Source organism: Trachemys scripta, chromosome 1 (genome assembly GCF_013100865.1).
Source record: "Trachemys scripta elegans isolate TJP31775 chromosome 1, CAS_Tse_1.0, whole genome shotgun sequence".
In the NCBI taxonomy this organism is placed as follows: Eukaryota; Metazoa; Chordata; order Testudines; family Emydidae; genus Trachemys; species Trachemys scripta.
Window position 1 is genome coordinate 16246175 of NC_048298.1, and position 16829 is coordinate 16263003.

General features: G+C 49.8%; 1 protein-coding gene across 2 annotated transcripts in view; it reads left to right on the forward strand.

Moving 5' to 3' along the window:
• ELAPOR2 (endosome-lysosome associated apoptosis and autophagy regulator family member 2) overlaps positions 1 to 16829 on the forward strand; it is a 154193-nt gene that overhangs the window by 83918 nt on the left and 53446 nt on the right. For both annotated transcript variants that reach the window (XM_034765423.1, XM_034765431.1), the window contains exons 3-4: positions 14542 to 14737; positions 15747 to 15894. In XM_034765423.1, the coding sequence (XP_034621314.1) occupies positions 14542 to 14737; positions 15747 to 15894 (344 nt within the window). The remainder of the gene's footprint in view (positions 1 to 14541; positions 14738 to 15746; positions 15895 to 16829) is intronic.

The window sequence follows — 16829 nt, forward strand, 5'->3', positions numbered from 1 at the left end:
TGCAGGCAATGAGACCATATCTCTGCTTATCACACAGATGCTTCCACAGCAATACGCTTCTCATCCCATTCCTCCCCACCCCATCGCCGCTTGGTACTGACTGGAATAAACTCAAGTTATGCAGCTGTTCCAATGTCAAAAGTGGTTCGTTTTGCCATTAACCACATTCAGCCTCTAATTGAACCTGGCAAGCAGCTGGCCTGTACAGAGCTAGTTTTGCTTGCAGATGTATGTGTTTTGACAGGAAGCACAGCCTCCTGTGGAGTAAGGTAATATCTGGCTGATATAAGCTAGCAAATTTCAAAACAAAATTAGAGTGGGTGGAGCAAGGGGGCGTGGCCTCCCTCCACACCTGATGGGAGGAACCACCCTGCACCCACTAGTGGGTGGAGCCAGGCAAGCCACCTCCACCCTGCCCAAAACAGAGGGGTGGGACAGAAAGTATAAAAGGCAGTCCCTACAGCTCAGTTGGGCCAGAGCCGGTGAAGGAGACAGCCACCTCATGTTCGCTGCTGGGGCTTGCACCCAAGGGGGTCCTCTGCAGCACCGAGGACCCAAAGGGACTGTCAGAGCAGCCAGCAATGACGCCAAAGAGCTGCTGGGATTGCTGCTAGCTGTGTACCCCAGGGAGACGGAGGACCTCTACGAACTGAAGGTACCCAGCGAGGGGATCATAGGAAGTAGCTCAGGGACACCAGACAATAGTTCAGTTGTGTGGCCAGAATACTGGTCAGTGTGTTGTGATGGGATCCCTGCAGACCCAATGGTGGAGCCCTCCGCCACTGTTAGCCTCCCTGGGCTGAGACCTGGTGGAGTAGTGTGGGGCTGGGTCTCCCTACCCACTGTTGCCAACCTCACCCTGGGGTGGCAGCCTCCCCATCTTAAGCCAAGAGGCCTGCATTTGTCTGCCATCTGCCTGAGCGAAGATGGTAGGCCCTAAACTCTTTGGTGCTCCGCCCTGCCTGAGGTCCTGAGCCCCTAGCCTGTTGTTGCTCCTCCCTGCCTGAGAGCCCAATCCTCTAGACTGTTTGGTGCTCTGTCCTGCCTAGAGGGTCAGCCTGGGCCCTTTATGCTGGTCTTTACAGAGATGCAGTAGTGAGAGGGTGCGACCTCCCTCCAGGTCTGACCGGGAGGGACAGACATGACCCTCTACACGTGGTGGAGAACACGGGTAACCCCTGAGACAAGGGGACTGCACGTGCTCCTAGCCCGCTGCCCACCTGAGAGACTACGATGGAACTGGACAAGTTTATAAAATGGTGGGCGGAGAACCAGATGCAGCAACAGGCAGTCCAGCTCCAGCAGCAACAGGTGCAGCAACTTGGGGCCCAGCAGCAGCAGTTGATCAGGTAGGTGGGGACCCAGCACCAGGAATAGCAGCAACAATGCTTTCAGCAGCTGGCCACTCTGCTTCCCAGGCCCTCCGGCCCCTCTCCTGGACAAGCAACAACCCCAACAACCGCCATAAGGCCGGTACACCTCACAAAGATGGGGCCTATTGATGACCCAGAAGCCTTCCTGAAAGCTTTTGAGTGGGTCACTTTGGTGGCGGGATGGCCACCGAACCAATGGACCACGCTCTTGGCCCCTTACCTAATGGGAGCGGCCCAGGCTGCTTATTGTGGGCTCTCCAACGATGAGGTCTACAACTACAGAGCAGTAAAGTTGGCCCTCCTTGGCGCTCTAGACATCACCTCTGAACCTTTTGGTGCCAGTTCTGGGGCGAGACCTACCCGCTAGGGACCTGACCCTGGGTCACGCCACAGGAGCTCAAGGACATCTGCTGGCAGTGGTTCCAACCCGAACAACACTCCACCACTGAAGTAGCCAAGCAGGTGTTCGTCGAGCAGTTCATTCACATTCTCCCACCCTGAGGGAGAGCCTGGGTCCTTCAAAATCAACCCACCACCTCGAGGATGGTGGTCGGCCTAATGGAGGATTTTTTGGCCACAGAAACCACAGTAGCACCCGTAGCTGTGGTGGCACTCTGGAGCCTCCTGGGCTCGGATAGACCCTCCTACCCTAAGACAGTGGCCTGGACAGGCTCAAGCCACAATGAGGGACGCAGCAGCGGCCAGTGCCACAACCCATCCCGATATCCCGTGGAACGCCTGCAGGCCATGGCAAAGGAGGGGAATCCCTGAACCAGAGCCCTCCAAATCATCCGCAGAACCCAAGAGCTGGGCCAGTCACACTGAGATTGGTTCCTGTTTTGCTTGTGGTTGATTTGGACACCTCCAGCGACAGTGCCCAGTCATGGTCTGCTCTTCTGGCCAGATTTACACCAGAGAGGCCCGTGCCCGCTTAACTGTCCCCATGGGCCTTGGCAGGAAACAAGTGCATGACCTGGTGGACTCTGGCTGTGGGCAAACCCTAGTGCATCAGTGACTTGCCCCGGCAAGCGACCTTGCACCGGGCCAGATTCAACTCCTCTGTATCCATGGGGACATGAAGTCCTATCCAAGTGCCCTGGTACCGCTAACTGTGGACGGAGCGACCTGGGAAATGACAGTGGGGGTCGCCCTGAAGCTGCCTACCCCATCATTCTCAGATGAAACTGGCCAGAATTCACTAAGGTTCTGCAAACTGCGAGCCTCCGGGACCTACTGGTGCAGATGGCTCTTGAGGGAGACCCCCTTGAGGGCGAGGTTGAGAGCCCCAGGAAGACTAACCCAGGCGACCCCTCATCCCCACCTGGGGGCCTCAACACCCCAGAAGGAGACGAGCTACCCCGGTTGGACGGTGGGGAAGCCCCCTGGACGCGGGAGTCAACTTCAGCAGGGACCAAAGAGAGGACCCCACCCTCAGCTGGGCCTATGAACAGATAGTGTATATCAACGGGATGGCGACGGATCTGCAGTGAGTGGCCCAGTGGCCACGGTTCAAGTTGACATGGGAGCTCCTGTACCAGGTCGACTGAGACCCTCGGACCCGTGAGCCTCATTCCCAGCTGGTCGTGTCCTAGTGTCACTGGTGGGCAGTACTGAGATTAGCCCATGACATCACTGCGACTGGCCATTTGGGACAGGAGAAGACCCTGGCCTGGGTCTTGGCCCGGTTCTTTTGGCAGGGCATGCACTGGGACGTCAAGGATTACTGCGCTTCCTGCCCAGAGTGCCAACTGGCAGCGTCTCTGGGGTTACAGAAAGCCCCACTGATCCCCTTGCCAGTGGTAGGGATGCCCTTTGAGAGGGTTGTGATGGACCAGGTGGGGCCACTCACGAAAAGCGTTGCCGGCTTCCGCTACATTCCAGTAGTGATGTACTATGCTATCCTCTTTCCAGAGGTTGTCCCCCTAAGGAAAGCCACCGAATGGATCATCGCAGCTGAACCCCTGAAGATCTTCACCTGGGTGGGCTTACCCCAGGAGACCATTACGGACCAGTGGACAAACTTCACCTCCTAGCTGCTCTGCAAAGTCTGTGGCCTCCTAGGGATCAAGACACTGCGGACATCAATCTACCACCCCCACACAGATGGATTGGTTCAGCCGGGCCCTTAAAGATATGCTCTGGAAGATCCCAACTAAGGACTTGTGCCACTGGGATCAACTGATTTCCCCCCCCCCCTTACTGCTTGCCATTAGGGAGGTGCCACAAGCCTCCACCAAGTTCTTGCCATTTGAGCTACTGTACGGTCACAGGCTTTGGGGTTTGCTCGACTTAATGTGGGAGACCTGGGAACAGGCCCCATCCCGGACCCAGGGGCTCCTACAGTATGAACTGCAACTGCAAGATCCCTGTGGTGGCGGAGCGCGAAGAGCCCTTGCTCAGGGATACCCCCATGAAAGAGTAGTGGAAGCAGACCAAGCAGCTGCTGGAGGCCTTTCCCAAAACCTTCACAGCCTTACCTGCGCAGCATACCATCCAGACCAACCCAGGAGAAATGGTTCGTGAGGTGATGAGACTTCTTCCGCATCGAAAGTGGGATGTGATAGAGCAGGAAGTCTAGGCAATGGCAGACCTAGAGGTAATCGAAGTCACAGAGCGAGTGGTGCAGCCCCAGAGTGCTGGTCCTCAAGCCAGATGGGACCCTCCGGTTCTGCATTGATTTCTGGAGGGTCAACACTATCTCTAAATTCGACGCATATCCAGTGCCCTAGATTGACGAGTAACTCGACCAACTCAGAGAGGCCCGCTACATCAACACCTTGGATCTGACCAAGGGCTAATGGCAGATCCCATTGGAACCTGGATCGAAGAAAAAGGCAGCCTTTGCTACACTCAGCAGGCTCTATCAATTTACCAGGATGACCTTCAGCCTTCATGGAGCCCCTACGACCTTCCAGTGTCTGATGGACAATCTGCTGCAGCCCCATGTTGAGTACGCCGTGGCCTATCTCAATGATATAGTGATCTACAGTTGCCACTGGGAGGACCACCTGGACCAGGTGGCAGCTGTCATGAGGACCCTCCAGCAGGCAGGGCTGACTGCAAACCCTAAGAAGATCCAGATCGATTAGCAAGAGACCACCTACCTCGGTTACACCCTCGGGCAAGGGAAGGTGTGCCCCCCCTCGTCAGAAAGGTCCAGGCTACACAGGACCACCCAGCCCCAACCACCAAAAAACAGGTGAGGCGACTAGTGGGGTGGTATTGCCGATTCATTCCCAGCTTCGCCACAATTGCCGCACCCTTGACTGACCTACTCATTAAGGACAGCCCGCAATGGGTACGCAGGTCCCACAAATGCAAAGAGGCTTTTTGGACACTGAAGGACCACCTATGCCAATAACTGGTACTGTAAAGCCCTGACTTCACCGATGGCTTCGTTGCCCAAATGGGGAGGAACACCCAGTCCTCTACATGAGCCGGAAGCTATTCCCCCGGGAGCACAACTATTCGGTCATTGAGAAAGAAGCCCTAGCAGTTAAGTGAATGGTAGAAGCCCTCCATTATTACCTCCTGGGTGGGCCCTTCATTGTAGTGACAGACCATGCACCCCTAAAATGCTGACAAATCATGAAGGACACCAACGCGGGGCTGATGTGGTGGTACCTTATCCTCCCGCATCGTGCTGGGAAGGAACACACAAGTGCGGACTCCTTGTCATGGCTGGAGGACGGGGACCAGGCCAGCCCTGAGGGTGCAGCCAGGCAAGCCATGCCCATCCTGCCAGAAACAGTGGGGCAGGACAGAAAGTATAAAAGGCAGGTCCTACAGCTCAATTGGGCTGGAGCTGGCGAAGGAGACAGCCGCCTCCCGCCCACTGCTGGGGCTTGCGCCTGAGGGGGCCCTCTGCAGTGCCGAGGCTCTAAAGGGACTGCCAGAGCTGCCGGTTGACAAGGACACTGAAGAGTTGCTGGGACTGCTGCTAGCTGTGTACCCTGCGGAGACAGAGGACCCCCACAAACTGAAGGTACGCAGTGAGAGGATCATAGGAAGTAGCCCCAGGGACACCAGACAATAATCTGGTTGTGTGACCAGAATACTGGTCAGCGTGTTGTAGTGGGATCCCCACTGACCCAGTAGCGGAGCCTTCCACCACAGTTAGGGCCCTGGGCTGGGACCCGTGGAGTAGGATGGGCCAGGTCCCCACACCTCCAGCTGCTGCCCCACCCCTGGGGTGGCTACCTCCCCATCTTAAGCCAAGAAGCCTGCATTTGTCTGCCTGCCAAGACTGCAGGCCCTAGACTGTTAGATGTTCTGCCTTGCCTGAGGGCCTGAGCCCCTAGACTGTTGGTGCTCCGCCCTCACTAGGGCCTCCGAAGCTGTTAATTTCCCTTTACACTGGTCTTTACAGAGACACAGCAGCGAGGGGGCATGGCCTCCATTCAGGCCTGATGGGGAGGGATGGACAAGACCCTTTACAGTGGTCTTTGTCTCTAGTGCTGAAGGTCAATAATGAGCTTTAGCCTCCGGGACAGCAGTCAGCCTTGTCATTCAGGCTGTTCCTCCTTCAAAAGGTTGCAGTGATTTTTTTTTTTCCCCTTCCCCCTCATCTGAAGTTATCAGAGCATAAGGAATGCAACAATACTACTCCATTAAAGCGGGAATCTCCGGTCACCTCCAATAGAAGCTGAACAGGAGGCTTTGATGCCTGCTGTGCTGTCAGTATGGCAGTGAATTTCCCTTGGATACCGATCCCCTATTTGAAGTTCACAAATTTGGAACATGTGGTTCAGCAATATTCTCAATTTCTTTTTTAACAAAAACATTAAAAAAATTGTTGGGAGTTGATAACGGGCTTAAACAGCACCATGATATGTCTTGCCATTTTTTTCTGATGGCTTCTCTTCACACTCTTCAAGAAAAACACCAAGAAAACAAAACAGGGAAAGATTAGTATTAGTATTTATTAATGATGCTATAACATCTTCATGACTAATCAGGGATCGGGGTGCCATTGTGCTACTCTCTATGTACACACAAATTGAAAAGTTACTCTTTGCCTCAAAGAGTTTACAATATAAGGCCCCAGTTCAGGAAAATCCTTGAGCAAGTGTTTAATTTTAAGCATGTGTTTAAATTCCATTGAAATCAATTTCAGTGGGATTTAAACACATGTTTAATGTTAAGCATCATTCCTGAAGAGGGATGCTTTCCTACTTCGAGACCTAAATAGATTCCTCTCCATTTCATGAGTATGAAGACTGTATTAGAATGGATACAATGGTTTGTTTGGAAAATCATACATTCAAATTCATGGAGGTTGTATCAAAGTTATGGAGAGGAGAATTTGGCCTATCTACTGATCTTTCCCTCTAGCCCTGCCAGTCAGGGATGATTACACAAAGGAATGCTGTATGTGAGTCAAATACATGAGTGGGAACCTGAAATTCAAGCTTAGCTGGGATTTGGATATGACCTGTACTTTCTGCTACTGTACAACAATTTTCTCAGTGTTTTAAGTCCATCAGATTCTTCTCTTGTGAGATAGAGATCAGTACATATGTACAATATCATGCATTACATCATTGGCTGGTTTGAACTGATTTATGCCAAGTTACATTAGCTGAGGCTCTGGCCCCATGAACATAAATGGTGCTTTACCAATCGCACAGGACGGGGCTTGCAAAATCCATTTGCCCATGAAAGAATGCCTGGCTTGGGGATGGTAGAAAGCAAAAGTGGATGGTTTGGGGGTCATGGAAGAGCTTGGGAATTCCTCCACTTGGTTATGGTGCCTCATTATATATTTTTAAATAGTGGAGATATAAATCATGGTAGTAATTAGTTTTATTGAATATATATCATTGCAGAATACAAAATTCATGATATTTTCAATAAGAATATATACATAATATTTAAAACCTATAACACAGCTGGCCACACAGAGCCTGGCATTTAAAATGTGAGATATGACGTGCAAATAAGTTATGATTGTGACAGGTTGCCCCCCTTCTGGGGTGCCACCTGATGTACTGGGGTACCACTGAGCCCACCTGTTCCACCAGTCTGGGCTCCCTCACCCTGTCCTGCTAAGCCAGACCCTCAAGACTTCTGTAGCACACACACAGGTAGGGACACACCCAGCTTCCAAAAGACACAGATAACGAAATCAGTACTGCATGGGAAGGCTTTCAGCTAAGGAATTGCCCAGTGCCCCCACTCTCCCTCTGGAGAGTAAACTCAAAATTGTATTGTGTTGCTCTGCACCGAGAACTGTACAGCATGAGCTAATTGAAATTCGCCCTCTCCCTCACTGTGGAGAGAGAGGCCTTGTCTACACTACGAGAGTAGTTCGATTTTACTTAAATCGAATATTTGGAATCGATATTGCAAAGTCGAACGTGTGTGTCCACACTAAGGACAGTAATTCGACTTTGTGAGTCCACACTAACGGGGAAAGCGTCGACATTGGAAGCGGTGCACTGAGGGCAGCTATCCCACAGTTCCCGGAGTCCCCGCCGCCCATTGGAATTCTGGGTGGAGCCGCAAATGCCTTCTGGGTAAAAAAAAAAAGGGGCCAGGGTGCTTTTGGGTAACTGTCGTCATCCGTCCATCACTCCCGCCCTCCCTCCCTCCCTGAAAGCGCCGGCGGGAAATCATTTCGCGCACTTTTCAAGTCATTGACAGCGCGGACGCCACAGCACTGTGAGCATGGAGCCCACTGCAACCATCGCTGCAGTTGTGGCCGCTCTCAACGCCTCGCAGCTTATCATACAGGTTGCCCTGAGGCAGATGCAGAAAAGTCAGGCGAGGAGGCTACGTCAACGCGGTGATGGCCTGAAGTCTGAGAGTAGCACAGACCTCTCAGAAAGCAGGGGACCCAGCGCCGAGGACATCACGGTGGCAATGGGTCATGTTGATGCTGTGAAACGGCGATTCTGGGCACGGGAAACAAGCACTGAGTGGTGGGACCGCATAGTGCTGCAGGTCTGGGATGAATCACAGTGGCTGCGAAACTTCCGCATGCGGAAGGGAACTTTCCTTGAACTTTGTGAGTTGCTGTCCCCTGCCCTGAAGCGCAATGACACCCGGATGCGACCAGCCCTGACTGTCCATAAGCGAGTGGCCATAGCCCTCTGGAAGCTTGCAACGCCTGACAGCTACCGGTCAGTCGCGAGCCAGTTTGGGGTGGGCAAATCTACCGTGGGGGTTGTTGTGATGCAAGTAGCCAAGGCAATCGTTGATGTACTGCTGCCAAAGGTAGTGACCCTGGGAAACGTGGAGGCGATCATAGATGGCTTCGCAGCGATGGGATTCCCAAACTGCGGTGGGGCCATAGATGGAACTCACATCCCTATCCTGGCACCGGACCACCAGGCCAGCCAGTACATTAACAGAAAGGGCTACTTTTCCATGGTGCTGCAAGCACTGGTGGACCACAGGGGACGTTTTACCAACATCAATGTCGGATGGCCGGGCAAGGTTCATGACGCTCGTGTTTTCAGGAACTCTGGTCTGTTTAGACGGCTGCAGCAAGGTATTTACTTCCCGGACCACAAAATAACTGTTGGGGATGTGGAGATGCCTATAGTCATCCTCGGGGACCCAGCCTACCCGCTAATGCCCTGGCTCATGAAGCCCTATACAGGTGCCCTGGACACTGAAAAAGAACTCTTCAACTACCGGCTGAGCAAGTGCAGAATGGTGGTGGAGTGTGCTTTTGGACGTCTCAAGGGGAGATGGAGAAGCTTGCTGACTCGCTGTGATCTCAGCGAAACCAATATCCCCATTGTTATAGCAGCTTGCTGTGTGCTCCACAATCTCTGTGAGAGCAAGGGGGAGACCTTTATGGCGGGGTGGGAGGTTGAGGAAATTAGCCTGGCTGCTGATTACTCACAGCCAGACAGCCGGGCGATTAGAAGAGACCAGCGGGAAGCGCTGTGCATCCGGGAGGCTTTGAAAGCAAAGTTCCTGAGTGAGCAGGGTAACCTGTGACTTTCTAATTTTGTGTACAGAGAAGCCTTCACCCCACTTCCAACACACGTTTCAAAATAAAAATAGTTCTACTTTGTTAAAGCACACCGTTTTCTTTAATACTGTTTTCGCGGGAATTTTTTAAAACTGGGACGCAGACTGTGGTGCGGAGCGGGTGTAGTGTAGTCGCGCGAATGCAGCTTCTAAACTCAAGGACTGACAGGCTCCGCTGCGGTGGGATGGTTCTTTCAACGGAGCCTGTCACCCCTCCTGATACGGACTGTGTGTATGGGGGGTCTATGTGAGTTTGTGGCAGGGGTGGGACGGTTACAGATCCCCTGCTGTGTGGCTCTGTGATCCTGCCTAAGGACCGCCGCTTAAGATCTCTAACTGCCCTCCCCTGACACAAAGTCACAGAGCAACCCACCCCCCACCACATAACATGAAAAGAACCTCCCAGACTAACCAGGGTAAGTAGTCACTGCATCACTGCACTATGTATGTGCCCTGCTGCTGTGCCTGCCCCCGACTATGTACCCTGCCAAAGGTGACTGTCCTGTCCAATTACCAACCCCCTTTCCCCCCCCTCCTCCAAAAGAACATGATGGAAACAGTAGTTAACAGAAACATATTTTTTATTATCAACTACACATGGGACTGGGAAGTGAAACTTGGACGGGGGCTTGTGTCAGGCGGGAAGGAAAGAACTTGTCAAACTTTGGGGAATGAGAGCCTTCTGCTGCTCGAGCTCTCTGCAGGGGTGGAGTGAGAGTTAGCAGGGACTCTGCCGCCTCTCCTTCTGTGCACTTTGGGTGAAGGGAGTATGGGACTTGGTGGCGGGGGAGGGAGGTTAGAGATGGACTGCAGCGGGGCTCTGTCCTCCTGCCTCCGTTCCTGCAGAACATCCACAAGGCGCCGGAGCGTGTCCGTTTGCTCCCTCAGTAGTCCAAGCAGGGTTTGAGTCGCCTGCTGGTCTTCCTGACGCCACCTCTCCTCCCGATCCATGTTGGCTTGGTGCATTTGGGACAAGTTCTCCCGCCACTGGGTCTGCTGTGCTGCCTGGGCTCGGGAGCAGGCTATAAGCTCTGAGAACATGTCCTCCCGTGTCCTCTTCTTCTTATGCCTAATCCTCCCTAGCCTCTGGGAGTGTGATGACAGGCTAGGTTGTGAGACAGTCGCAGATGGGGCTGTGGGAATGGGAAAAAGGGAGTGAATTCCTCAGAAAGATAAATGTAGTTGTGAACAAAGAACATAGTCTTTCTCTGTGAACAGGACCATGCACAGCACCTATCACATGCGCACTCAGCACAAGGTCGAATTCTCGGCCTTCGCATTCAGTGTCTGGGGTTTTGCAGAGCACTTTTGAGAACCCTGTCAGGACAACGGAATTGCTCTTGCACGCAGACATGGTAAGCCGTAGATTCGTGGCAGCTTAAAACTTTAATATTAGCAATGGCCTCATTTCACATTGAAATCAATGTCGGTCCCTGCTGCCAGCAATCCGGCAAGCAGGAAGTCTGCTCCTGTCCCACACCCTCGCGGCTGTCCCCGGGAACGATCCCTTTCGGCTGACCCTCTCCCGCCTCCACCGCGTGGCTGCAAACCAGCGGTTACAGTTCTGTAAAGGAACGGTAAAGCAGTCCCAACACTAACATTCCCCTACCTCATTCAAAGCAGGTCATCATGAGCGACATCACCCTCATGAGGATCTCTGAGAGCGACAGACAGAGAATGCTCCGGGAAAGCCTTCAAAGACCAGGGCCGTATGCCGCCATGCTGTGCCAAGCAATGATTCCAGAGTACTTGCTAGTCTCGTGGCGCGGCAACGTGTCCTACTACGGAGGATCCAATAAGGCCGCTCTCCCCAAGAACCTAATGCAGCGGATTTCAAATTACCTGCAGGAGAGCTTCCTTGAGATGTCCCAGGAGGATTTCTGCTCCATCCCCGGACATATAGACCGCATCTTACTGTAGCTGCAGTAGCAGGGACTAAACAGTAGAGCGGCTTGGGCAGGACAATCATGCAAAACCGGACATTGCTAGATTTTTTTCAAATAGTTGCACTGCCCATGACTGAACCGTTAAGTTAATCAAACTAATCATGAGAAACCCATTTTTTAAATTGTTAATATTCATGTTCTGTTACAAATAAATGTTTAGATGTTTACAACACTTACTGGATGATCCTTCACCAGATTCTGTGTCCGGGGTAACGGCTGGGGAGGGTTGGTAGGGGATCTCTGTAAGGGTGATGAAGAGATCCTGGCTGTCGGGGAAATCAGCGTTGTGAGCGCTGTCGACTGCCTCGTCCTCCTCATCTCCTTCCTCATCTTCCCCGTCCGCTAACATGTCCGAGGATCCGGCCGTGGACACTATCCCATCCTCAGAGTCCACAGTCAGTGGTGGGGTAGTGGTGGCGGCCGCACCGAGGATGGAATGCAGTGCCTCGTAGAAACGGGATGTCTGGGGATGGGATCCGGAGCGTCCGTTTGCCTCTTTGGTCTTCTGGTAGCCTTGCCTCAGCTCCTTGATTTTCACGCGGCACTGCGTTACATCCCGGCTGTATCCTCTCTCTGCCATGTCTTTAGAGATCTTCTCATAGATCTTTGCATTCCGTCTTTTGGATCGCAGCTCGGAAAGCACGGACTCATCGCCCCACACAGCGATGAGATCCAAGACTTCCCGATCAGTCCATGCTGGGGCCCTCTTTCTATTCTGAGATTGCACTGCCATCAGTGCTGGAGAGCTCTGCATCGTTGCCAGTGCTGCTGAGCTCGCCACGATGTCCAGACAGGAAATGAGATTCAAACTGGCCAGACAGGAAAAGGAATTCAAATTCAAATTTTCCCGGGGCTTTTCCTGTGTGGCAGTTCAGAACATCCGAGCTCTTACTGCTGTCCAGAGCGTCAACAGAGTGGTGCACTGTGGGATAGCTCCTGGAGCTATTAGCGTCGATTTCCATTCACACCTAGCCTAATTCGACATGGCCATGTCGAATTTAGCGCTACTCCCCTCGTCGGGGAGGAGTACAGAAGTCGAATTAAAGAGACCTCTATGTCGAACTAAATACCTTCGCGGTGTGGACGGGTGCAGGGTTAATTCGATGTAACGGCGCTAACTTCGACATAAACGCCTAGTGTAGACCAGGCCAGAGATGCACAGCTTTTTGCCTCCCCAGTTATGAATTACACAAACTGGGTTTAGCACAAAAACAAGTTTATTAAGTACAAGAGGTAGATTTTAAGTGATTATAAAGGATAGCCAACATATCAAAGCTGATTATCTTAGTAAATAAACAAAAACTGTAAACTGAGCTTAACATACTAGATAGGTAGGATATAAATTAGCAAATTCTCACCCTGAGTGATAAACTGGCTGGCAGACTTCCAAGGCACAAGTTGTCTTGGCTTTCCCAGGTTTTCATATACCAGCAAAAGATCCTTCTAGCCTGGGACCATTACTTCCCACAATTCAGTCCTTGCCCCTCAGGTGTTTCCAAGTGTGTTGTTGCAGGGACAGTGAGGTCCCCCCATGATGTCATTTCCCCCCTTTTTATAACTTCTTCCCACTTGCTGGAAAGCTCTTATGCTGTGATGTGTGTCAAACATTTCCTATTGTGTAGAGCTAGCTCTGAGAGGTTTCTATTGTACACAGTTCCTGGGGTAATCCTTGTGCTTGTGTGCATTTCCTCAATAAGCCATTAAAATTGTTTGGCCTTTTTATTGTTGTACCTGAAAGGATGCTTGTGGGTATTTTCAACCTCACAACATGTTTCAGTAACACATACATAGCCAAACTTCATAAATTCACATACGACGATAACACATACAATCCAACGAGATATTAATGTCTAGCAGATGAAGACTTTTAGAATGATGCCCTACAAGACATACTTTGTACAAAAGATATCCTAATTACATGACAGTGGTGAATATTGGGGTGTCAGGGTGTCACAATGATCATGGAGGATAGGTCCATCAACGGGTATTAGCCAGGATGGGCAGGGATGCAAAACCATGCTCTAAAGTATCCCTGCCTCTGTTTGCCAGAAGCTGGGAATGAGTGACTGGGGATGGATCCCTTGATGATTACCTCTTCTGTTCATTCCCTCTGAAGCACCTGGCATTGGCCACTGTCAGAAGACAGGTTACTGGGATAGATGGACCTTTGGTCTGACCCAATATGGCCGTTCTTATGTTCAAATTGTCCATATTTAGCTATACATGCTTACGTTAGCCATATTGGCACTATTAACTTAAAAATACCCAATAACAGATTATTAATGACATCATATATTTTTTTCACTGAAAAAGGATTCTGGAATATTAAATCATGAGAGGAAAACGTGATGGTGGAAGGATGGTCTAATAGTGGACAGAGCACTGGACTGAGACTCAGGAATCTTGGGTTTAATTCCTGGCTCAGCCATTTCCATTGTGACCTTAGGCAAGTTACTTGATTTACGCTGAGTTTCAGTTCCCCAGCTATATAATAGGGACACTTCCCTTCCTCACAGGACTGTTGTGAGGATAAAATTAATTAATAATTGAGAATGGTTTGAACACTACAGTGATGATGGCCATAAAAGTACCTAGATAGTGGAAGAGTAAAGTTGGTGGTTTTGGAATCATGGGTGGAAAAAAATTGAAACCCTAACCACTAAATTATGCTATCATTTATTCCATACACTGAGGTACTGTACTTACCCTAGACATAGCTGAAATTTATTTTGAGTGTTATTTTTATCCCAGTAGTGCCTAAAGGCCCCTATCAAAGATAAAGATGCACCATATTGGATGCTGTACAGATAATAATGAAAGACAGGTGCTGCTCCAAAGAGTTCACAATCTTAGTCCAACACAAGATGCAACAGGTGGGTGAAAGGAATTGGGAGGATGAGGCAGAATGTGACAACAGTGATACAAACATAGTTTTGCAAAGATTAGCTACACATGCAGTTTGTAGGTGTAGATTTTTTTTTTTAAATTCCTCTTTGTTAATGGAGACAAATAAGATGATCAATAGCCGTAATTTGAGATTTGGCTCCAGTGCTGTCAGTTAAGTGAAAAACAGAAGTCAATTTGCACCTCAATTTTTACAGTGGTTTTCTGAGCTAATTAATTGTGTTCCTGATTTTTCATGGGTGGGACTTTTGTGACTGGTTGCGTTAGTGACAGCTTACCGATGCTGCTAATTGCCTTTCCAATTAATCAGTTGTAAATGATTGTCTTCACAGCTTTTTCATGTGCTTCTGGTGAATACCTAGAAATGAAGAATCAAATGTGCAGTAAATGTGCCGCGGGGACATATTCCTTGGGCAGCGGGATCAAGTTTGATGAATGGGATGACCTGCCAGCAGGATTCTCCAATGTGGCAACTTTCATGGACACTGCTGTCGAATTAGCTGAGAATAAAGCAGATAGCTGTGACAAGTAAGAGGCTTATGGGCTGGTCTGTGGCCAAACTGGTGAAGGGGTTGGTTTGACTCTCATGGATTTCAGTGGGCTTTGGATCAAGCTCATAGTTTGCCATGGGAACCAGTTGCTCCGGTAGTATAGTAACATGTAGGTGGTGGTCACTGAAAACAGTGACAGGTAGACTACGCCCCTCAGAGTGGAATGCTGGTTATGTGTTAGTGAAAGCTCTTGGAGTTTGATGATGCCATCAGCTGGTTAACGAAGAGGACAGTTGAGCCTGCTATGCTGTGTAAGTACAGAAAAATACATTGTGCAATAAAAGCAATCTCTGCACATTGCCAAGAAGCACACTTCAGGGATATTGAATAGTTGAGAATAAAGGATAAATAAAATGGGCCCTATTTGACCCTGCTGGTCCACTGGCACAAAGTTAGTTTCATCATCTACCCAAGCCTTCCTCTGTGCTGGAGAACTCGTCAGGTGGCATAGAGCCAGCGGAGTAGCATGACAGGAGTGGCTAGCGAGCCACTACTTTCAGCCAATCCCCTGCTGTCATAATGGCCTCCTGGATATCATTAGCAGCCAGTGAAACTTGGAACAGCCCTGAGCTGCTTTAACTTGTGCCTGAGTGGCTCTGGGATCAAGGAGGAGTAAAGGTAGCTTAAAATTACGTTTACACCCGGCATGATCTGTGCTGATTGCAGAAGGGCTGTTCTTAAGGATATGGCCCTCTGTATCCTAGACAAGCCTTCCTGATTGGGATGCATTAGAAGTTTCCAAGAAACAACATACGTTTACCCCCATTCACAATTTTGATGTGCAAAAAGGTACGTTTTGACAGAGCTCATAATCCTTTGTGTGAAAAATATGTGGGAAACCGATGTGAAAGGGTTGGGGAGTGAATCTAGCCACAGTGGGGTACTGTGTCCTTTACTGAGCAATATATTTTAAAATAGGAATGTTATAAATATCTTCAGGGTTCCTGTGATCTAAAATAAGCCTTGTTTTGTTTATCTTTATCCAGCTCTTCGTGGACTCCTCGTGGGAATTACATAGAGTCCAACAGAGATGACTGCACTGTTTCTCTAATCTATGCTGTACATCTGAAGAAATCTGGTTTTGTCTTCTTTGAATACCAGTATATTGACAATAACATCTTCTTTGAGTTTTTTGTAAGGCTTTTATACGCTGCATCTAACCTCAAAGTAAAGAGATGTGTTCCAGATAAAGACCTATTTTAGAATCAGCTTAGTGTTCTCCTCATCCATGTTATTAATGTCTTTAGCTTATTAAATCTGAACAAATTTTAAAAATCTCATTTCCCCTCTACCATTTATGCTGCCTGTCTACTTTTTGCATTTCATTCAGCTTTGACAACAAGCCTAAACTGGTTGCTTTCACTGTACGGTAGGTTTTTCATAAGTGCCTAAGGGAGGTAGGAGCACAAAACCCATTGAAAGTCACCTTTATTTCTAGTCCCTTTCATAGCTAGGTTGTCTACAGTTTGCACAGTGCTATCAGTGACATGCCATCTGTGTATGCAAGGCATGCATTGCATGTCCCAGGACCAGCTATGCCCATGGGATGATTCCATCTGACCTCTGAATGCACATAGAGGACCTAATATTTTATAACAAAATGGCCCCACATGTGCCAGGTCACACTGTATGTGTGATGTGTGCAAGGTCACGCTGTGTGGTGGACACCATTTTGTTCTACAGAATGGTGTCCTCCATGTGGCGTGACCTTACATGTATGGTGCGTGAGGTCACACTGTTCCACAAATTGACAGCCTTCAGACAGTGTGACCTCACACGCATCCTAAGTGTGAGATCATACCGCATGGAGAATGCCATTTTGTGAAGCCCTCCACACAATGTGACCATGCATGCACTGTACATGTGAGGTCACGCCTCATGGAGGACATCATTTTGTGTGCAAGTGTAGAATTGCATGCCTGATAAAGAATGCCCTGGCATGCCACTGAATGCCAGGACGTTTGGGTTCCTAGAACCAAATGGGAATGTTTAAATTCTCACAAAATCCATTTTTTCATATTTCTTTTGAATGTCATGAAAACATTCCTGGGCCTTGATAATATGTCTCA